Raw genomic sequence first — 24,312 nt, forward strand, 5'->3', positions numbered from 1 at the left:
GGGTGTTATAGAAACAAATATTGCATAGGGCCAGTCCTGGTGTAGATTATAGAAGATTTTAGGTCACTTATATGACTTCCCAGACACATTTCCATACATTGGTGACAATGCCTGTTGAGTAGGGGTTTAAATACAAAGGGTCATGTTTTTAGAAAGCCTTTGGATTATCTTCTCTCCTCATTAAATTTTTCCTCTCTTATCAATATTTTTAGGGGTCCCCCAAAATGCTGCATTAAAGGGCAGGTTTAATTGAGGACAATCCACAGCCCCTGCTCCAAGAGCCATCGTCACCCTATTAGTGGAGAATAAGAGTAAGCCTTTAGCTCTACAGTCAGGATCCTCCTCTGGTCTGGGAGGTTCACAGGATGTGTCTTTTTTTGATAGCACTGCATGAGTTTTTGTCCCAAAGCTTTTTCCCTCTTCCTGCCTCACTACCTACCCAGTTTCCTTCCACCAGAGTGAGTCATACCTTAGCATACTTGGTGAAGGGGAGAAATTTTAGAGTAGCCTCATGGACCTCAGCACCCTTAGTCAATATGTACAGAAGTGACCATGGTTTAAGCAATCAACCAGAGGCTTTTCAAAGTCATTGCCATGCACTGTGGTGTCAGGTGGCTCCCCTTGGAGTCCCATGAAATTATTTGTGTCTATTGTTCAGTGGGGCTCTTCTACCTGACTTTTCACTGGAGGAGTTGTTGATGGATTGCTAAGAAGGAATGTTTTTGAGGAAGGGGAGTGGTGCCTGGATGGAGGAGATACAGAATTCAAAATGTGAGACTCTCTACAAACAGGTGATAAATAAAACTGAAGGGAGGATCTAATCATATCTCTCAATCAGAGCATGTTTGTCTGTCTGTTAGCTGGTCTGTTCCCACAGAAACACATAATCATACTCTTCCTTCTCTGCACTGACCCCTGTGCTGGCCACAGTCCATATGAACTTGTTGATGGGCTTCTACCGAGCTCTCTTGGAGACTGAACTCCTGCCCCCACCCGTGTCCCACCATTCCTCACAAGACCTAGGCCCCTGACTCTTCTCTGAGACCAAGAGTAGAAGAAGATTGTAAATATGCAGACAGAAGGGAAGGTGGCTGGAAAAAATACATACCCCAGCCCAAGAGATAATACCAACGCAGGTGTTGCTCCTCAGTGAACACAGCCACCACGATGAGTGTGTGCAGGTAGATTCCCTCACAGAGCATCCAGAAGTAGTTGCATGCCATCATGTACTGGTGAAAAAAGTGCAAAATCTTGCAGCTCAGCTGTCAGAAAGAAATGGAGAAAGTCAGTGGAAGACACTGGCAACGGTCTGACAGTGAACAGAGGGTAAATGCGAAAATGAGCCAAAGTATTAACATTCAGTCTGCAGGGCGTCTCCCCAAGGATCTGTGGACACGCGCCACCTCTATATCCACAAGTCAGAATGATAGTGTGCAGAGCAGTAGTATTACAGGTAAACAGCCATCCAGGGCGATGGAAGCCTACTCCTCAAAATGCTCTTTTCCTATTACATTCTGGTGACTTATATAGACTAGAGAGGTTGATTTCCCTGCAATGTTTCTGAGGCCTATAATTTTTGAGAGCATCCAAGGATTTTTCACGTGGCATTTATGGCCCTTTTTCTGTGGCCAATGAGGCAAATAACCCAGAACTTGTTAGTGATGTTCCTAAAGTTCACTGATCTGTTGGTGAGGTCTCGTTAGCAATACAGAGGAGAGAACCAAGTGATACATTTCTCAAAAATAAGCCAGGAGCTATGCTGAACCCAATTGATGTGAGTGATTTTGTTTTCATATGGGAGGCTTAGCTTCTATATTGAGATCCAAATGTTTGGTGCACAGAGATTAGGATAGCAATCTTATTTAGTACTCAGTGCAGATGTAGGAGCCATACCTCTGGGGGAATCAGAGCAGCTACATAGTGTTGTCTGTAGAGAAATAATCATTGCTTCAACTAAATAACAGAATACCCTAAATTATTTCATAGTCACCTTTAGAATAGGGCTTTTCATCTTGGCACCACAGATATTCTGGACTGGATGATTTTTGGTTGTGCTGGCGCTGTCCTATGCGTTATTTGGGTATTTAGCAGTATTCCTGACCTCTGTCCGCTAGATGCCAGTAGCATCCTCCACCCATTCATGAAATCAAAAATGTCTCCAGACATTACCAAATAGAGGAAAATGCCCCTGGTTGAGGAACACTACCCTAGATACCTAAATACCTAGAGTATTTAGTGGTGTTTAACTCTCTCTAATAACAATGGCAACAACAACATTTAGCATTTAAGACTTGGGGCATTAGAGATGATTATCTGCATTATTATCTTACCAAATGCCCTGCTTTACATATCGCATTTTGAATCTGACCAATTTTGGGCCTTTTTTCACTAAGGAAGGTAGTCATAGCATGACTGTCAGTACTATAGTAACCTTCTTAGGACTACACATTTCTATTTAATGCATAGCAGTAATAATTTATTTACTGACAATCCAATGTGCTCAGTCCTTTTGGGACTCATAGAACATAGGGAAAAGCCAGCTGGGTCCACAAAAAGGCAGATATTGCATTTTCAGAGATAGAAGCAACTTCTGATTCTGTCCAAAGTGGAACAGTAATGCAGAGAATTCAAAACATCAGGTAACCCAAAAGTAATTAATATTTGGCTTAGGAAGGCACTGACTTTTTTTTTTCCATCTGAATGGCTTCCTGATTGGAATTATTTGATTTAATTTTATATCAGTTTGTATTTGCTACGCAAATACTTGCTATATGCACACGAGACTCAAACATATATTTGAAATAAGAAATTCAGTTGACTCTCACTACTCTTATTTAAAAGCCCTATACCTTCTGGGTCAAGAATTCCAGTGGAGATGTTTTGCCAGCCACCACTTGTGGAGGAAGGGAGAGGAAGAGAATGAATATGACAGCCCTGTGCAAAGATGTGGTTCTGTGTCATCCACAGCAGCTTTGGCTTCAGGTTTTACATACAGTCAATTCTCATTACTCACAGTTAGTTATGTTCTATAAAATTGCTGCAAAAACTGATTTAGCAAATGCTGAGCCATTGCTCCTAGGGGAAACACAGGGTTAGGTTCCTATAAGCCTCTGGTCAAAATATTTTAATCAGCCAATCAATATCTAACTTTGTTTTATATGTTTCTGTTTAAAGACACCTTATTTAATATATATTCTTGATTTGTTAACATTGAACTTATGACCAACAGCACTATAACTTCTGCCTGAGGGAAACTCATCTAGCATACCTATTTTTTCTGTAAGGTGTATCACAGCCAACTTGTACTTAGGAACATGACAACACTTTGGCACTATGCTTGGGGGCTATTTTAAGCAGTGAAATCACCCAACAAAAGCAACAAAGTGTGAAAAACATGGCATTTAAATAGACCATGAAAAGGACATTTATGCTATGAGAGATGAAATAAGAAGACAGAGTGTTGCCTTGTTCAACCTCAGCTGGGAATGTGTACGTCAAGTGACTCAGTGTTTTTTTGCTACTTCGTGCATATCTGTAAATGGCCATGGAAGCACTGAGAATATGGATTTTGGACTTATAAATAAATTTTAGCAAGTAGACAAATTTGCAAATATGGATCTGTCAATAATGAGGATCAATTATATTTGGGTTCAGGGTAAGATATTCTTTGGAGGGCAAATGGCTCAAAAGTTCACAAAAATTCTGAAAATGACCAGTCTATTATTTCCCCCCCCCCAACTTATCATGGACATGATTGGATATATCTAGATGATGAAGTTGATTATTAAAATTTTATAAAATTGGTTACCACTTAGGTCAGTGGTTCATAACTAGGGTTGTTTATCTGTATCACCTGGGGGACACTTACAAAATATGCATAACCAGACCTCATCTCCCTTCTGTATTTTCAAAATATTTTAGGAGTTTCTAATGTAAGTTCCTACTGAAGAATCATGTGCCTGAGATATTCAAGGTCATTCTGTTGCATTCCACAAACATTTACAGAGCACCTAATATGAGCCAGGAACTATACTAACTCTGTGAATATCAAGATGAATAAAGTGTAGTCGTATTATCTCTGACTTGATCATAACCTTTCCCTCAAGGATGGGGTGAACCAGGTATTCAACAGACAGACAGGGCTTCTGCTGAGGGTTAGTGCTTCACATCATTCTGGGATAGTTTTCTGCTTAGCAGAATGAGGTATTAAAAGATTCACTCTGAGCTCAAATAAGCTAAATAGCTTTTTGGCTATTTTTCCAGGCTGTGGTCACAATACTATAATTTTGGTTAGAGTAATGATTTCCAAAACTGCAAGACATAATCTATATTCAAATATAACTAGATCACTCCCAAGTAATACAACAAATGTTCCAAGCCAGAAATGTGTGGAATTTGTGAATTATTTTCTATTTTATTTTCTTCATTAATATGGACTACAAAGAGATAATTCCACTGTGAATGATATGCATTCTAAGAAATAAAAGCAATAGTATCTGCTTTGGCTTCAGATAAACCGTTATCACCATTTAGTGTCATTATCTGCTCATAATTCAATAGAACATAAAATTTGTTGAGCAATAATGTCACTATCAAGGGAACAGATCCTACAGTTTTCTTAATTGGGTATACTCATCAGACAAATCTATGTTTCCCATCAAATAGCATGAAGATATTTTATAGTACTGTGATTAAAAATGGAATTGGAATTGCAGAGCAGAAATTTTCTTTAGTCTAATAAATTAAGTCAGCCTCAAAATCCTATAGAAGATACTCAATTGTGGATTTTATTCCAATTGTATCTTTCTTTTTTTATGTTTATTTATTCTGAGAGAGAGAGAGAGAGAGAGAGAGAGAGAAAGAAAGAAAGAGAATCCCAAGTAGGCTCCATGCTGTCAGTGCAGAGGCTGACCGCAGGGCTCTGTCCCATGAGCAGAGAGATCATGACCTGAGCCGAAACCAAGAATCAGAGGCTTAACCCACTGAGCCACTCACGCGCTCCTCCAATTTTATCTTTCAACACACTTAAGAAAATTCTTCCCATATGTACAGCCTGGGAAATATTGTGTGTCAGTGTGTTTAAGAACCATTCAACGGGGGAAAGAATGCCTCCATATGAAAACTGCTTTGGAATTTTTTGTTGTTGTTTTAGAAAAGACCAACCTTACAACAGGTAGTCAGTGTTTTTGAGATGTTCTATTGTGCTGGGACAGGGGAAGGGCTTTGGGTTGAGAAGTAGAAAGGAAATCAGCTATTGCTCCATGGAAGCAATGTAAGCAACAGTGGGTCACAACCTATATCCTACCTTTAAGCCATTGAAAAATCTACCACGAATGAAGAAATCAGGAGACTATAGATGCTGGAGAGGATGTGGAGAAACAGGAACCCTCTTGCACTGTTGGTGGGAATGCAAATTGGTGCAGCCGCTCTGGAAAGCAGTGTGGAGGTTCCTCAGAAAATTAAAAATAGACCTACCCTATGACCCAGCAATAGCACTGCTAGGAATTTATCCAGGGGATACAGGAGTACTGATGCATAGGGGCACCTGTACCCCAATGTTTATAGCGGCACTCTCAACAATAGCCAAATTATGGAAAGAGCCTAAATGTCCATCAACTGATGAATGGATAAAGAAATTGTGGTTTATATACACAATGGAATACTACGTGGCAATGAGAAAAAATGAAATATGGCCTTTTGTAGCAACATGGATGGAACTGGAGAGTGTGATGCTAAGTGAAATAAGCCATACAGAGAAAGACAGATACCATATGGTTTCACTCTTGTGTGGATCCTGAGAAACATAACAGAAACCCATGGGGGAGGGGAAGGGAAAAAAAAAAAAAAAAAAAGAGGTTAGAGTGGGAGAGAGCCAAAGCATAAGAGACTGTTAAAAACTGAGAACAAACTGAGGGTTGATGGGGGGTGGGAGGGAGGGCAGGGTGGGAGGGAGGGTAGGGTGGGTGATGGGTATTGAGGAGGGAACCTTTTGGGATGAGCACTGGGTGTTGTATGGAAACCAATTTGACAGTAAATTTCATATATTAAAAAAAAAATAAACAAAAAAAATAAATAAAAAAAATAAACAATATAAAAAAAAAAAAGAAAGAAAAATCTACCACGAACCATTCCTGATACCATTTGCCCTATGGGTATGTTACCAGGTCTAAAAGGGAGCTAGGGAATATCATCTTGCCTCTGAGAACTTATTCCACCATCTTCATGATGTCTGAAATGCCACATAATTTCATTTCTTTAGCTTACGATTGTTTTCCTTATTAAAATGTCACACCTCTGGAAAGGATTGCACATTTTAATCCTATCATTCATAGAAAATTTAGAGTAGAAGAATTGAAGAAATGAAAGGGAAGGAGGGTGGAGGATACTAGGAGGTGCAGATTTGGAATGTGGCATAACAAATGCTTATTACTCTTGTGCTGGAGGAAGGCATTAGGCTGGAAGATTACAGCTGTCAAACATAGATCCTACTTCCAAGAAACTTAGTGTCTTGAAGGGCCAGGGAAGGGCTGCCAAAGGTAAGATTTGTCCACTGGAAACCTTTGGCAAGGGCCAAGCCAACGCATACTTCATTCTCATAATACATTTTATATGTGACCAAAAACTCTCCTCTTTTACAAAAAAAAATACTTGCAATTTCTCTCTTTCATTGATAAAATGGAATATCAGGTGAATAGGTTCAGCTTCTATATTAACTCTATCAAGTCGAAGTTGGCAAGTTTATTCCTAAGTCGTGTTTTAAAGTAGAAATAAAGTTTTGCAGTAGGTTCAGAGTGATTTTGAGTGATTAAGCATGATTATTTATATTTCCCTGAAGCTTCTAAAAATGTTTTCTCATCAGTTCATTTTAGCACAGAAGGAAGGGTGCAAAGTTATATTTACTTGAGCCAGGGAAGAGGAATCGATAAGCAATCTCTAGATAATTTGCTTGAAGGAAAAGACATTAAAAAAAAACAAACCCTGAATAAGAAGGATTTGTGGCCTATATTGGTTAAATTTACCAGGTTAATCTTTTATTAAATTTTACTCAGTGGTCATTTAGATTACATATTGAGTAAACATGTAATTACTGTTAAATATGTGTCTGCCTGATCATCTTTTTGTCTCTGCTGTTTTTTCTATCTCTACCCACAGGATTTAAACCCAGTGATACTTATACAGTAGGTGAGCAGTAGGTGCTAATTAAATGTAAATGAATATGGCTTTGGGTAGTGTTTATAATGTTGTTCATCTGAAAGTATTTTAATTCCTAATTTATTTCTCAAGTGCCCAAACAAGAGCTGCTTAATCAAGATTTAACAAATAAATTCCAGGGTCCTTTTTTCCTAACAGACCTATGGTTCTTGCAAATGTCTGCAGGGGTCAGGCTATTGATACCAATAGAAAACTTACAATGCTGGGTGGGATCCCTGGCGGGGTGTGGGGTGCCCTCCTGAACCTGTGATGTTCTTCAAAGTTTTGGGATTTTTAGAAGGTAGCATCCCCAAGGTCAACTATTCCCTGTCATTTATACCCATTAGCCCTGGTACAACAGAGATCTTCAAACTGGGCACAAAAATTCTTTCTGAAAACGCTACCTTTCATCACGATTTGCAGTTTATCTTAATATGTTCCCAGTCTTGAGATAATGTTTCGATAATGTATTTAAAAATATAGTCACCTATAAACGCGGTAGTTTAGTTTTGGTAATATACCTGCTTGTTACTCTTTAACAATGGTTCACAATTTTCAATTATCTACACTACATGTAAATCATCCAGAACTTTTCAAGGCCTTTGAGCTTATTAAAATCCATAGTCACTTGTTTTTCTCATAAGGGAGAAATGCAAGACTTATTTATCAGCTAAATTGAGTTGCATGTGACATTAAGAGGGATGCTCTCCATTGAAGTACTATTTATGGATGCAATTGAAACATTTTTCTACAATGGCCATCTTTCTATGAGACCTATTTAAAAGTATGTCTTTTGCTGCTTCCCTTATCATTTCAATTAAAAGAAAACAGGCTTTTGTCTGAGTCAAATATACTCAGTCTTTTCTCCCCACCCCACCATTCCAAACAGCATTTCTTTAGAAAACACAAAATCAAGAGAAAACATGCTCTCAAATGATTGAAAAAGGTCCTACTTTATGGGCACTTCATCAGTCTACCCCCAACTTTGAGAAAGAATTTTGATTTCAGGATAGTTTTATTATTTTTATTTTTTTATTATTAAAAAAAATTTGGGAGGGCGCCTGAGTGGCTCAGTCTGTTAAGCGTCCGACTTCAGCTCAGGTCATGATCTAATGGTTCGTGGGTTCAAGCCCCGCATCGGGCTCTGTGCTGATGGCTCAGAGCCTGGAGCCTGCTTTGGATTCTGTGTCTCCCTCTCTCTGGCCCTCCCCCACTCACACTCTGTCTCACTCTCTCTCTCAAAAAATAAAGCATTACAAAATTTTTAAAAAAATTTTTTTGACGTTTATTTATGTTTTGAGAGACAGAGCGCAAGTAGGGGAGGAGCAGAGAGAGAGAGGGAGACACAGCATCTGAAGCAGACTCCAGGCTCTGAGCTGTTAGCACAGAGCCCGACACGAGGCTCAAACTCACCAACAGTGAGATCATGACCTGAGCCAAAGTTGGATGCTCAACCAACTGAACCACCCAGGGACCCCTGATTTCAGGATAGTTTTAAAGTATTATTATTGAAGAAGGGTTTTCATAATTAGCTTTTAGTTTTATGTGAAAAAATTTACAAATGTTCCCATTCTCTGTGATATGATTGGAGGTATGTGTTTATTTCTCATTCATTGTAAACATTATTTTACCCAGTTATAGGACCAAAACAAAATGGGAGATATTGGATCTGATGAGATGAGGGATGTCGAGAAGCATTTTATTTCCCTTACTTAATCATTTGAAGTTGTGGATTGTGTGTTGAGACATATTATGGGAGAATGAGATATGTGAATGTTTTGGTATATAATCAAAGAAAGGTAAATTATTTTACATTTTTAGAGTCAAGGACTTACTTTTTCATCTTTCCTATTGCTCTTCTTTCCTTCTAAAGCAATATCAGTGCTATAAAGTTTCCAAAAAGGCTTAGCGGAAAATTAGTGATGTTATTTATCACTGCCATTGTCTCCCTTTTGTAAGTGGTCCCTTATCATTCTGGAAGCTATTTTTAAGCAAGGAATGAGTTCCCAGCAGAGAAAGACGACCAGAAAAACAACCCAAAGTGTCCTCAAACTTTCATGTGCATAAGCATTTCTGTACAGGAACGTATGTTGTACTTGACAGATGAATTAAGGGTTTTTGGAGCATAATTTGATGATTTGCGAATTTTATTTTAATAGGCTAATGTTAATACCCAACACCCCTACTATGATACAACTCCACTATACTGCTTCTCTCTTTAGGCTTTCATTTTAAGGAGAATAATTTGTAAATCTCTAAGTAAAACTTCGTATTCTTTAAATCAATTTCTTTATTAGGTGACTGATTATTTTGTGCTATTAGACATGTCTTCTGTTTCCCCAACCTATCAACCATGGAATTGCATTCCAAATGTGCAAAATTTAGAGGGAGAAATGAGAATGTGTCTCTAGAATGTGATATAAATTATTTATTTTAAAGGTAGCTTACATCTGGCCTGACCCCTCATGTCTTCAAATTTCAGGTTTCAGTGAAGATTTTCACCTTCTTGTTTTTACCTGAGGTTTTTCCTGCCTATAATATGTCTGCTTTTCAAACTAGCATTTACTTTGCTCTATCACAGGAGTGCAAATTTTCTTTTCTGAGGTGTTTTCATTTCTTTTTTTTAAAAAATGTTTATTTATTTATTTTTATTTTTGAGAGAGAGAGAGAAAGAGAGAGAAAGAGAGAGAGAGAGAGGGAGGGAGGGAGAGAGGGAAGGAGAGAATGAGAGTAGGGGAAGGGCAGAGAGAGAAGGACAGAGGATCCAAAGCAGGCTCCATGCTAACAGCACAGAGCCCAACGTGGGACTCAAACTCACATATTGCGACATCAGGACCTGAGCTGAAGTTGGACGCTTAACCGACTGAGTCACTCAGGAGACCCAGGTATTTTTATTTCTAAATGATATTTCTAAATAGTCAAGGTCTCAGTATCTTCCCATGAGGGTGATTTTTGATTACTTTTTTCAGGGCAACTTCTCCGTAGAACTTTTTGTGTAGCTGCAATAGACCTACTCCAAAGAAATGTTTTGTGTCATTTGAGGGTGTGTTTGGATGTGTGGATCAGGAAATACTGGAAAGGTCTGCTTCTGGTTTCTCCAGGGAAACATGTCATATTGGGCCCAGGGCCATTGAAAGAGGGATTTTATACTTTCAGAGTCAATGTGGGGCTTCCTTGGGAGACAGGAGTCAGACCTGTAGGGGCAATGCAGTCTCCTGTGAATGGCTCCCTGGATTAGAACTTTGTCTGTGTTCTAGCCACTTCCACACAGACAACCAGAACTGTTCACAGATGAAAACTGGGGTGAAACCATCCAGAAGAAGTAGGAGATGGGAAGGAGTGATGAGTAAAAATGCAGAGAAGAAAATCTTTGTAGGAGAGAAATAGGCTAACCACATCTAAAAGTCAAAACAAAAAGGACTCTGATCTTCTAGTTAATTTTGTTGGAGTCTGATAGGTTTCTAGAAATCACATTTCTGTTCTTCTCTGAATGTTCCAGGAAGAGCTGGCCAACATATATATGTACGTCAACAGGGCACCAGCCGGCACTGCATCTCTGGCTTGTTCTGCCTCTTGTAGATCATTCTGTCTTGTGTGGGCACAAACTTTTGGGAAATGGAGGCTCATCTCCCTGATCTTCCCTGAATTATTTGGAACTGGAGTGAACAGTGCTGTGAATTTGTGGGCAAAGTTTTGTTTGTCTACCAGGGAGGATGGATCAAATAAGACTGACATTCGTTTAAGCTGGTAATTTTCCCAGCTCTCTTCTCTTGAAGTGAGAGGGTGATTTTGATACATGGAGAACTAGAAAAGGAATATTGCTTAATTTTTCCTCTTTATCCCTTCATATATCTTACAAGCTTGAAAATTCCCTCTAATCTACTCCTTGATATTGAAGTCGAAAAGGTATGGGTATGAGTTCCTGAAAGCCTCTTATAGTGTACCCCTCCAAAATAGGTTCAGTTCAAATGTAATAACAAAAGAGTATACAGTGGTGATCTTCCTATGGGGGTGATTTTCTCAAATTTTAGCATGCATCAAAAAGCACTGGGAGGGGTTGTTAAAACGCATGTTGTTGGGCCCTACTAATAGAGATTATGATTCCGAGGGTCTAACATAGGACCTGAGATTCTGCATTTCTATCAAGTATCTGGGGATCCTGATGCTGTTTTTCCATGGGCCCCTCTTTGAGTGGATTTAGGGTATAGATGTAATTTCCTCAGTATCTGACTCCTGTTTTAGTTACTTGCTGGCCTTCCAGTGCCGATAATCCTAATTATCTATGTTCCAGGAGACTCACAATGCGGTGGGAGAAGTCCCGACTTTGAGTCACATGTATACTAAAACCTCATGAGGAGAAATTACAGTACTTTTTGTCAAGATGCCAGTGCAGTTGATAAATGGAGGAGCAAAAAGGCACTCATATCAACTTGAAAACTGTCAACTTGTACAGTCTTTAAAGCTAGCTGAATGAAGGAGAAGAATCCCCCAGTCAGAAAGTCAGCATTAAATAACTTTGTAAGGAAGTACCACAATCTTTCTGCAGAGGAATTTCAGGATGTAACATTTTCAATTAAATGCGAGTCTGTCATGCAATTCTGAGCTGATTTCTGATAAAGCTTCAGAGAAAATGAGCTTGAATCTGTGGAACTATAGTCATGATTCAGTGTGTTTAGGGGGGAAAAAGCACTGGAGATAAAAGTCCCATCTAAGATAAGTACATTGGAAGATGACCCACACATTGGCAAAGGAAGTGCTCTGGAAGTATTCAGAAAACAAAGCCATAGTAAACAGAAAAGCAGGATACACACATGATGGAAAAAAAAAAAAAGCCTGTTAGGAATGTGACGAAGGAAAACAAATTAACAGCTTGCTACGCTCAAGGGTCTTTCTCTATATGATATAATGAGGATATTATGTCACTCTTCACTAGAAGTTCTCAAGCCATGACTGAGTTAGTTTTATTTTCTCAGACCACCGCTCTTTTGGTTATTTCTGACTTACTAACCTCTAAGTATTTTTTGCATTTGGCTTTTACACTTAGTCCTTTTGGATTTAAGCAAAATTTACAAATGCTCTGTGTTTCCAATCTCCTATGCTATATAACACAGAAATGAAACTAGGTGCACAGTTAGAAAATGACAAGTACTTAAGGCCTCATGGCTGTGGTAACAACTATAATATAAGTAATAATAGATAACATTTGACAGTTGTTATGTGCCAGCCTGGTTTTGAGCATTTTAAGTGTATCAGTTCATTTAACCCTCACAACTCTATGAGGAAGGTGCTATCATTATCTCCACTTTACACATTAGGAAAGTGGGTTTCAGTAAATTGCTCAACATTACAGAATAATCTCTAAGTAAGTAGAAGAACTACAGGATTTGAGATCCTCTAAGATCAGCAAGACCAATTTGGAGCAATCCAGCTAAGCACAGCGATTCTAGCGATGAACCAACAGGGTTGGTTCAATGTACAAACTCCTTCATACAACCAACAGAGTGGTTCTATCTCAACTAAAAGCTTTTGAGAATAAAATCTATAAGCAGTTCTGCATAAAATGCATGATAACCTTCTCAAAGCAGGGGAAACTAGCTGTAAATGTTGACATGAAGCCTTGCTACACAAACCACATCACAAGGTACCATTTGTAAGTCACTGATTTCCTGTGCAGAGGAACCACCCAGATTGGCCAGATGAGAGAAACTGGAGGTTGGGTTGATGTTTATAGCCATTTTAGTAGTAAATGCTTCAAACCCATATGGGAAACCATATAATCTTGGTTAAAATATCATTTATTGATTTGATGTGTAAGTAAAACAAAATGGCATAAATGACCAGAGTAGGATATTTCATTTCATTACCACATCTTGGCAACATGCTCTCTGCATCATCCCTCAAATCCATCATACTTTTTCATTCCCAATCTAATTTCTTCCACAGGCTACTAAACTGGATAATTCCAATCTAGTTTTACCTGCATTGACCTCTCATCTCAAAAACTCTGCTGTCCCTGTCACCTCTCTCACATGGAGATGCCCTCCCTTGCACCAGTCTCCTCTGGGCTGGGTAGGAGGGTTCTAGTTTCCACCCTGGCTTTCAGCTGTCTCTGGTGCCTTAGATCTCAGCAATCATTCCAAACCTATCTTTCTGTGACTATGATGAAGTTCTGACATAGTCTGGTGGCTCAACTGTCCTGAACAAATTAGAATTAGAAGAAATCCACTTTGTTTTTCAGACTTTGCTTATATAAGAGGCTATAGAAAATGTGTCTCGATTATTTTGGCTTTTGAAGTGCAAAATGCCCAGATTCCCAGTAAAAACTAATCTCCCTGTATTGTCCCTTTCAGACCCAGATAAAAAGTTCAGAGAGACATTTCTTCCTAGAAAATGACAAGTATGCTGCCAGCTTCCTTTAGATGCAGTAAGAACAATGCTTTTAATTCTGCCTCCTGACTCTACATGAAGATCATCAAATAAGCAGATGGAACAAGAAAATGAAATTTTAGGTATTATGGAAATGAAATACTCAAATGACACAAATGACAATGGGCAATTTTCACATCACTCAATAAACTGAGGCTCTATTCAGCCCTTATTTGTGCCATGAGTTATTTTGAGTTTAACTTTTAAAAAAAGAATGTCAAGGAATGAAATTCTCACCCTTGGTTTTACAGGAGAGAATCTGCCTAACCAAAAAAATTCCAAGGAAAGAAACTAGCTACTTTGATGGGAAAGGGGCTGCAAGTCCGTAGGGATTCCCTACTGAGGAGTGAGAACATTGTTTGCTTTTGCCCCCCAACGAAATAAACTCTTCTAGAAGTAGTGCAACAGCATTTGGGATGATGCAGCCTCCTTTTACAAGAAATAACTTTCTTTTTAATATATTCCCTTGGGCACTGGGAAGGAAAATCTTTTTGCCTCTTAACTGCTGATTCGGTGACCTGAGAATTGGGTCAGAATGAAAAAATAATCTACAACTCTGCTTTTAGTTTGCTTAAGAGAAAAAGTGGGTTTAAAAATTACATATTTTGTTGTTGTTGTTTTTTTAAAGGAGACATACACCTGAATCACAGATAAATGGAATGCTGGCAAATATACTTTAATTTATGACTGTGGTTATTTTTTTATGTTAGTTGTAATTTCAATAGATATATGTAATTGACAATGTCCAATGACTTCTTTTTTTCAAAAATTTCTTGTGCTTTTAAAAATTTTTTTTGGGGGGGTCTATTCTTGGGCTTTTATTATCTCCAGTCTTCTTGGCTATGGAGAACCATAATCTAGTGTTTTCTGGAATGTCACTCTTTCAAGAAAAATGCAATATTTCAAATGATTCATTTAAAGTAACATTTAAATATACAATTTTGCATGTGACTTACTAATATATTGATGACCTGATTCTCGGTGTTTGGATGCTATTTTTTCTGCCTTTTTAAGCAGTGAAGAACTTTACTCTTAGGAAAGATGGGACTTTCCTAGTCAAACTTCTCCTAGTTCTTGTTTATCCCCTGTAAATGTAAATATATCACAATAGGGAAAATTTCTCCCTTCTCAATTCCAGAATTTATAGCTTCAACTGCAATTCAATTTCATTGTCTTTGGATGGGAAACGATACTTAAGAAATTGGGCTTCTCTGAGTGCATTAATGACGGAATATGTGTTTTCAAGGTGAGGTACAGCACAGATTTCAAGACTGTTGTCTCTCTTGGAAATACTAAATAAGCAGTTTCAAGGATGAATAAATAACATAGAAGACATGTCTACTTGAAGGTTGTTTCTTGCCCTTTCTTGAACTTTGCTTAGACAGAGCAGCCCCAAGTTTTGCATACAGAGAGTTGGAGAAAAGATTTAACAAGATCTCACTGAAAAACAATGACTATTTTCAAACAGAAAACGTACTAAAACCAAATGACCTAGTTTTTGGTGGGGGGGCAAGTGTATGCTTCACAATTTACAAACATGAATTAATTTTTGTTGTTGTAGTCATTTGTGTTTAGTCTACACTATTTATATATATTTGGTAAAAGTCATGAATTTCCAAATTTTGTTTTATGGAAGAAACAGACTTTTGGAAATGTGAAAGAGGGCACATTGTGTTCACACATTATGACGTTCCCTGTTTCCCACTGTCAGTGGCTTGTTATTGGTGGCTTATTCTCATTTTGTCTAACCTCAGAGGAGAGGAGGCTTCTTTTTCACCCAGACTTTTTGCTCCTGTGTTCTCCGTTAAGAAACCCCACAAACACTTGGAAATAGGTAAACAAAGGACTGAACCCCACATGTTTGGTTGCAATACAACAGCAATGGCTGTTTCCATATGAGGCTTAGTCTATTCGTAGGCATTGTGAAGAAGACGTCATAAATAGCCATCTTCCCCCAATTCTATGAATGTAGTTCAGCTTGAAGACTAAAATTCGAGTTTTGGGTGATCGACAACACTTGATTGATTGGATTAAATTCTGCCTTTCAAGATTTTACAATTTTTCCCTAGGAAGTTTATTCTTGCATAGCTAAAAATAACAAGTCTGTTAGGTTAACAATATATTGATTGGCAGAACCAGGTGCTAGTCATGTCATAAAGATAAACTTCTTTCCATTTTTCAAACTTATGTCATTTTGAGATTGCCTAATGTGTGCAACAGAGCCACCCTCACTCCTCCATACCAGAAGAAAGCTTCCTGTTAATTTCTCTGGCTCTCCTATGCTCACACATTCTCCCAGGAGATGAGCTGTTGAACTGGGTCCCTAAACATCTGCTTATAGGCTTTATTATAGGTTTCTAGGCAAGAGAGAAGCTGCAAGGCAGAGCTGGGCTGACTTGTTGGCTAGGAGGCAGCCTATGCATGGTAACTGGCAGAGCAGATAGACATGTGTGCCCCTAAAGTAGCCTATGAAAGTGAAAACATCCACTGTTAAGAGCCATGAATAGACTAATAAATGGACCAGGGAAGCCAAGTGCAGAGACCTAGGAAGTCAGTTATAGGGCAAGAGTTAGCAGCAACTGTGTGAGCGATCATTTGCAATACTGTGCCTTTGGGAATTTTTAAAAGTTTTCTGCTTCGGGGCATCTTGGTGGATCAGTCAATTGAGCATCTGACTCTTGATTTAGGTTCAGGTCATCATCTCACAGTTCATGGGATCAAGCCCTGTGTTTGGCTCTGTGCTGACAGCATGGAGACTGCTTGGGATTCTCTCCCTCTCTTTCTGTCCCTTCCATGCTCATGTGCGCATGTGTGCTCTCTCTCCACCCCCCACCCCCCACTCTTGAAATGAAGAAAATAAAGCTTAAAAAATTAAAGCTTTGTGCTACTTTTGGGACTCCAGGACAAGTTCTTGGAAGTAAGCAGGGCAGTTTTTATTTTTCTTGTTGATGGATAAGGTTAAATGGCTTCTGTAATTCAATAGTGAATCCAGAAAAATCCTGAATTTAGACTATTTCAGGAAGATAATAGGTTTAGTATGATTTCACAATGGATGAGAAGCCCCCTACACCCTAGGAGCCAGAGAGAGGGATGGTGGAATGATACAGGGGTATGAAACCCTCACAAGAGAGATGGGACAGAGGTTACTCAAGAATTTACAATACTTCATAACGTGACTGAGTGTTGCTCCCATGATTATTTAGTGACTAAAGTGCCATTTCCAGGCCTACTCCATACAGACTGTAATTTGTCAGGATTTCCACACTTAATGTTGTATGGGAAACCAAAAATTTGAGCCTTTTCTGATGAGAGATGCTTAGTTAATTGCTTTTACATTTTAGTAGGTGTCAGCTTCCCTAATGAAACATAGTATACATGCCCAATTATGGGCAATTACCACTTGGGAATGGCTGAGACTATTTCTTTAAGAACACATCTTCTTAAGGAAATTAATCAAGAGCTCCATGTGGTATATAGGAGAGAGGATGGGATTTGTGTGACACAGGTCTGGGTTTGAATCCCATCTCTAACTAACCACAGTACAGAGGACACGTCCCTTCACTGAGCCTCAATTTATTCAGTTAATAATGAGAATAATATCCACACTTTCCTGGGGTCTTGGGAAGACTAAAGGAAATGAAATTATGTTTATTAAAATCAGTTGACATTCAAAAAGTAAACTCATCAAGATGAACCCATTGGGTCACATTCTGTAGGTAAGATAAGACTCTCAGATAACAGATGCCATGATCTTAAGAGATGGACCATCATACCTTTCTGGATATATTCGCACTGCAAAAATTATTAACACTGTGGATTCATTAGAAGCCAAATTAAGCTGCTTTCCCATGCCATGCCACTGTCACACAGGATGCATGCTCTGGGCAGATTTCACGCATTTTTGTCTTTGGGTTGGCAGAACTGTCAAATGCCACTTTTGAAAGATGAGGCTATCTACAGATGCTTGCATAACACAGTTAAGCAGAGAAACAAAAATAAAAATATCCCTTCGTCATTTACTGTGGGCTGAATAGCTTCTGTTCATGCTCTCAAATGCACTCTCCACCCTGCTCCCACTGCCCTGGGCCCAGAGAAACACATCTGTACAACTCCATCCTGGCCTCCTTGCCTTCTGGTTTACGGCTGAGCTCTGTTAATAGGGATCGGCGGCAGAGATTGGGAGCTGAGAGTGAGTGAGTTAGGGGTATTTAAACCCTTTTCACGTTATGCAGACATAGAATATGACAGTATTTATGTGGGTTACTAGAGTAAATGCATAGCAACCCATAGCTAAATTGACTGGCGCAAGCCCAGCCTGGTGTCAGGATGCTAAGGGGAATTACTTTTAAGGACACCTGTAACCCATTAGTGACACACTGGGGCATTGCCTTAGTACACCTCAAATTGCCCATGTTCACAAGATGTGCTCAGTAAACTTCCCACAGATGTGAATGAATTTTTAATTCATAGTAAAAACTCAAGATTTGTTGTATAATTCTTGTTTGGTTATGACTGAATTATTCCCAGCCCTTTACTACTGCATATAGCAATTACTTCCAATAACTATATAGAAGTGATATGTCATGGTTGATGCGAAACTCAACTGTAAAAGTAAATATGATCACACATGTAAACAGTTGCTTCAGTTAAACACAATAGCACCATGTTCACTCTTCATGTGTACTACATCCTTAAGAACAAATCAAAAGCAAATCATGCAGTGTTTACCGGGTCCCTTCTCACAAGCTCTCCGTTGGGTACTACTTCAACCAGGTGGATGATGATAATCATAGAATTCAGAATATAAGTCAGAAACATGTTCTTGTGCAGAGTTACCCTTTGGCAGCCAAGGTTCCTGGAGGAAAAAGTAACAGAAAGCATTAACCGGTGCCAAAAATATTGACATACCTGGAAAAAATTTTTTTTGGTAATATTTGTATTATTTCCTTTAGCAATAGACGAGAGACATATAGAAATAAGTGAGGCTGGTCCCATCTTTAAGACTCATTACTACTTTTCTGCCTGATTTTTAAGAACAGTTTTCTAGTCACGGTAGCTCATAGTTTTCAGTCCTCAGGGTGACTTCATACAATAACTGAAAGAGTGAGTGATAAAATCACTTTTAATTATACCAAATGTCATGAAATTAATTAAGAGAAGGACTCTTACAAGAGAAACCATTAGGGTTTGGAGTGTGCTTCAGATGAAAAGTCGAATATTCATTGATGTAACCAGGCAGAAATTGTGTGGCAAATGGGATAACAGAGCATGAAGTCAGAACCAAGGCTGCCCTTGACAAAGTACTGAATCTGTGTCCTTGACCCATCACAGACACAGACTTTATTAAGTCTCCGTCATTCTTCTCTTTTGCTATTTTTTCCAACGTCTTCGTATTTCTCATATTCCAACTGGAATCAACTCTGTGGTTCTCCCTTTCCACATCCTCCTGATGGTGGAGCTCAGACACAGGCACAGAATTCTACATAGGCTCAAATTTGATCTCATTATAAGGCATATTGTGGTTTGGATCTGATGAAACCCATCCACGTGCCACTGCTTGTTGGCATAGCCATTTCCCACCTTTTGGACACTAAAGAATTTGTTGGAATTTTCATTCCTTTCTCCTCCATTTCATAAGCTTGTACATACGTATTTGTGTGAAGATCACATAAATAAACATTAGTTTGGATATCCTATTCCGCTTTTTGATGCAAATGGAGAGAGTCCTGCAGGATGGCTGTAACAAAATTGGAATGATTATCCAAGAGGAATAAAAATCTTGCATTTACCATAACTGATCCAGTCAAAAAACATTTAGCATAATGTGAAAATCTAAAACATTCAATTAATGATGCCAATGACTGATCATAGTAATTATTCCTAATTCATGGAATAAAGTTAGGATTCCAGGAATTTTGAAAAGGAAATTCTGGGGAAAGATGGAATATGAGAATGGTCTGGCTTTACTTTAACAATGCTTTCCTAAATTTCGAATCAAAAGAAAATGCAATTACCTGTTGTAAAAAGTCGATTTAAGTAATAAGGGCATCTGTTAAAACATATTTTGATTATTGTAACTACATCTTTCAACATTCAGGAAGCACAACCATTAGTAAGTAGTTAACACAGGATATCTTAAATTTTTCAACTTGCTGAGCAGGGATAGAATGCAGAACTTTATATCCAGGAAGGGTTTAGAGAAGAACTTAAACACACGCATGTGCACACACACACACACACACACACACACACACAAACACACCCCTGTACTACTTTATTTGACAGCAGAAAACTCTGTTAAATAAACCAAACATAACTTGCTCTATAATAGTACTATAAAAGTAGGTTGCAAATTTAAGGCTTTAAAAAGAAAAAATTACTTATGGGAAACATCATACCCATTTATACTGCATAAACTCTTCAATATTGCAACTGGTACATTAAACCTGTGACCTGCCATTTTCCATATAGTCATAATAGCATTTCATAATTCTTCTCACTGGGGGGCAAATATCTGTGGCCTCATTACTGGATTCTGCCTGCCTTAAACCAACGACACTTGGCATTATCCAGAACTAAAGAGTATGGATAAATGCATCACACAGTGCCGCTGTTCTCATGCCTGGTTTTCTTCTGATCGGGTAGAGTTCAATAATCTGCTGATATACAACATTAGTTTAAAGGACTGGTTAATGCTCAATCTTCTGTGTAAACCAAAAATCGACTTCTTCTACTTCTAGCTTATTACTCCCTGGCCCTTTTATCCTTACTTTATTATTTTTTTCTCTTAAGACCACCTTCTGACATATCATATATTTGTTGATTGCCTGTTATTTTCTCCGTTTCTTTCACTAGAGTGAGAGTGCTAAAGGATTTGTTTTGTGCACCTAGAACAGTGTTTGACACCTTGTAGGCTTGATACTCATGTTTTTTAATTAAAAATCTTTACATAAGAGCAATTTCCTTCTTCAAGCAGTGGCCAGTAGTTTTCCATTATATCAGAGAATTACATTAAGTGCTAGATTGTGTAATATCTTATACTTTGAATCATACTGAACATTTGCCAAGTTCTTACTATAGGTATTAACTACCTAATATTGGACATTATGCTGTTGTTCAACAGTAGCTAAAACCTGTATGTGGTACGGTGTTAATTATATAATGAGAAAATGAAGGTTTAAAGCTGGATAAACTATTAGACTCCAAAGGAAGAATATGACTAGTATATAATAAGAGTTTGTGTCTTAAAGTTTCAATATAATTTCTGCTTATTGAGTTTAAAAAAATTTTATTACACTTACTTGACAACATTTAAACTCAGCTTTTTGAAGCAAGTTAGAGTTACTTTAAATTTATTAAAATTCCTTCAGTAATCTAACACATATCACTGTGTACCCATTTAAAAATCCAACACACATTACCATATGGTTCAGACCTTTGGTAGATACTAGGGATATATGGATGAACAAAACAGCCTCTGCCTTCAGAGACCTTATATGCTAAATAACTGTTTATTTACTCTTATTATGATTACTGCTCTGAAGGAGAGGTATAGGATGCTAAAGAGGGTAACTGAACTTAACATGAGTAATTATGCGCTCAATTGTTCTCAATGCAAATATCTTGTTGCTTGAATGAACATGATCTGTCAGATCTGAAAGGTCTTAAGTAGAAAATAGCACAACCCTGATGTTAGCTATACTTCGTTCCTCTTGATTAAAAGAAACAGTTATTTAGATAGACAGAACATTGCTTACTCTTTGCAAGACAAGGAACCCTAAGTACTATAGATTCTCTAATAGCAGGAGGATAAGAGAACATAATTGACATCTGTCTTGGCCCAAAGTGTCACTCAAATGTGAGGAAGAGATAATGATTTACCTAGGTATGAATCTCAAGATGTCATACTTTAAGACTAAAGCTAGATGTTATTTTCATGGTTTTAGCTTACTTGGGGTAAATCTGCCACACTATTTGTTTCAAATAATTGGGACCCTATGTATGTATGTGTGTGCTCTTGGGGAGCTTGTAGTCATATGAGAAAGCATTTATATTTGCCTTGAGTTTTGCATATTGCATAAAACAGTCTGATATCAGAGGATAAGGAAGAGCAGTGTTCAGTCCTTTATAAGACAGTGTAATTATAGTCACATTCAAAGTAAATGAGGAAAGACGCAAGCAATGAAAAAAGTAAAAGTTGTTTTGAATTTACTGATGCATGAGAAAATGTGCATTGGAATAACTGTTGTGATTAGTACAAGGAGTCATATCTTTCAGTGTAATGCTAAATTTTTCTTTACCTGGCTATCATATTTTGTTCACAATAGACCAGACAAGTGAGGAGAAGGGGAGGGAATCATGGAATGGACTGCATTAAAACTCCTAGAAGAATTTGAAACCCAATACTCTTTATATCTTTCCCCTCTGACAAGAGACTTTATACCTTTGGATTTAGCACAAAATCTTTATCCTTAAGGAACTCCCTTTTGATCATAATTCTTGCTTCTTTTCCTACTACCACTATTCTATGAGTGAACAGTTTACCAAGATATGACTGGCAGTTATCTTTTGTGTCCTGTTGTGTCAAGGGTGGGTTGGGAGAAAGGAGGTTATCTTTGGTGCCATTGATTTAGTGGTTTCTTTGGAGCAATAGGAAGGCAGCTGGAGATGTATTATAGTGGATGCTATAGAAGATAAAGTGTTATCTATCCATCCACTATCTAGATGTGACAGAATAATAGTGAATGCTGATGAGTAGAGAGGAATCAGTATTGCTTCTGGAAGGTCCCAGTGGAAAACCTCCTTTTGTGCTGATATGGCCAATGTAATGTAATGTAGACAATGTAATGCAATAAAGACCCCCCCCCCATCTTCCAACATATATCTCTATTAACTTTCAGGCAAGAGTAATTAATATTCAAAATTTAACAGTAAGTAAGGCATGAGTATCAAGCAGTTAAAATGGATGATAATGAATGTTCTATTACTGTGCTTTCCTGAGAAAAAAGAGTTAGATATTTAGTAATTTAGGATTCTTCCACAGAAATGTCAATTGATAATTCTAACTGGAACTGATGGGATAAGTGAATTTTATTGCAAACTTGCTTAAAATGGTCAGGAAATGCACACAAATAAATGTCCACTTATGTGGCTTTCTCAAGCCTGTCTCCCCTCGGGGTATCTTCATCTTAACTCTCTTGTTGACATTTACTATTGGCATGTAGTAGTGAGGAGTCTTGCTGAATAAATTTGATGTTTCTATTTAATCCCTCTCCATACTGTTGCTCCTAACTATTTTTCCTGCAAAGAAAATGAGTATATATGAGTAGTTTCCCAGATTTTTAGCAGCTACGTATTGGCAGTTCCACAGCCTCCCGTGTATTTAGTGACATTAAATTCCTCTGCAGGCTTTCTTAGCCTGCTGGTTTGAGGAGGACACCTGCAGGGTTATTCCTTTTTATAGATCCTATAAGGCACATTTGATGAGTTGAGAGTGAGTTTCAATGGGATGATTATGAATGGGGCATTAGGTCTGAAAAGTGGGGCTGGGTGTAACTTCTCATTTTGGTTTCATGAAATTTTTATGAAATTGATTGTTTGGATTTTGCAAAATAACTCAACCCTGGGAATGTGGAATTAAGCAAGGGAATTATGATTTTTTTTTTTTTTTGCTCAGGTTTACACAGATGATGCATCTTAAACTCATAAATCATAGAAGCTTCCACTGTAATATGAAGTAGAGACCTTAAGGGTGATGTTGAACATTGAGAACAATTTGGGGAAAATGTTGCTAATTAAAAGATAAAATCCAATGATAGATCAGAATTACCTTCTTTTAATATTTATGAAATGCAAATGTAAAGAAAAAAATCTGAAGATTCAGAAACATACTTTAATTTTAAGAAAAAACACAAATGCCCTGGATATTTTTAGTTTGAGCAGGTTTAAGACAAAATTAAGAACAAGTATAAAAATCATGTGTGACTGCTTTTAGATCTGAATATTTGATATCTCAGCATGTGTGTTTTTCATATCCTATTTGTCTCTTGTTGTATGTGCTTTGGAGAACAAGCTATTTCGGTTTATGTCTCCCCATTATCACACTCAGATTATAAATCCATAAGAGCTGGTTTTCCTCCCAAGATTAAAGTTGCTGTTTGGTAGGCTTTTGGAACTGAGAGATAGTAGGACAATATTAGGTGCTTTCTAGTCAATCTGCCCCCAAATTCTCTCATGGGTTCAGCCAGATTAATTGTGTTCTGGGTCTAACTGGAGTTGAGAAATATTTTACTTTACTTATGTGCTGTACTTTTAAACACCCATCTTCAGTGGCTTAATACAGCAATGAGTGTTGAAAGAATACTGCTATTTTCTTTGCTGATTTGGCTCTCACATCCTATCACTTATTTAAGTGACTGGAGAAATGTTCCCTGGACATTTTTTATCTTTAAACTCCTGAATACACTTATTAGTTTCACCATTACAAACTTGGGGGCTTTTTCTTTCAATTTTTTTATGGTTACATTAAAAATTTTAAAGGTGAGACTTTTAGTTACAGACTTTTTAATCAAAGTTGTATGGGAGCCATGATGATGTATTTATTCACCGTGGTCAAGTGCAGTTGAAAAATGAATAGACATTCCAAGATTAATCATGCTGTGTGTTTACTCTGTTGTATTCTGATCATTATAATTG

The 24,312-nt window shown here is 37.9% G+C and overlaps 1 protein-coding gene across 1 annotated transcript in view; it reads right to left on the reverse strand.

The window, feature by feature from the left end:
- The window catches only part of CALCR (calcitonin receptor), a 155,114-nt gene that overhangs the window by 17,352 nt on the left and 113,450 nt on the right, over window positions 1-24,312 (reverse strand). Inside the window, exons 7-8 of the mRNA XM_019443328.2 lie at window positions 18,346-18,472; window positions 1,109-1,262 (exon numbers count right to left, since the gene is read on the reverse strand). Coding sequence (XP_019298873.1) covers window positions 1,109-1,262; window positions 18,346-18,472 — 281 coding nt within the window. The remainder of the gene's footprint in view (window positions 1-1,108; window positions 1,263-18,345; window positions 18,473-24,312) is intronic.

The sequence above is a fragment of the Panthera pardus genome, unplaced genomic scaffold (assembly GCF_024362965.1).
Source record: "Panthera pardus isolate Hobbes unplaced genomic scaffold, ASM2436296v1 HiC_scaffold_8, whole genome shotgun sequence".
Lineage (NCBI taxonomy): Eukaryota > Metazoa > Chordata > Mammalia > Carnivora > Felidae > Panthera > Panthera pardus.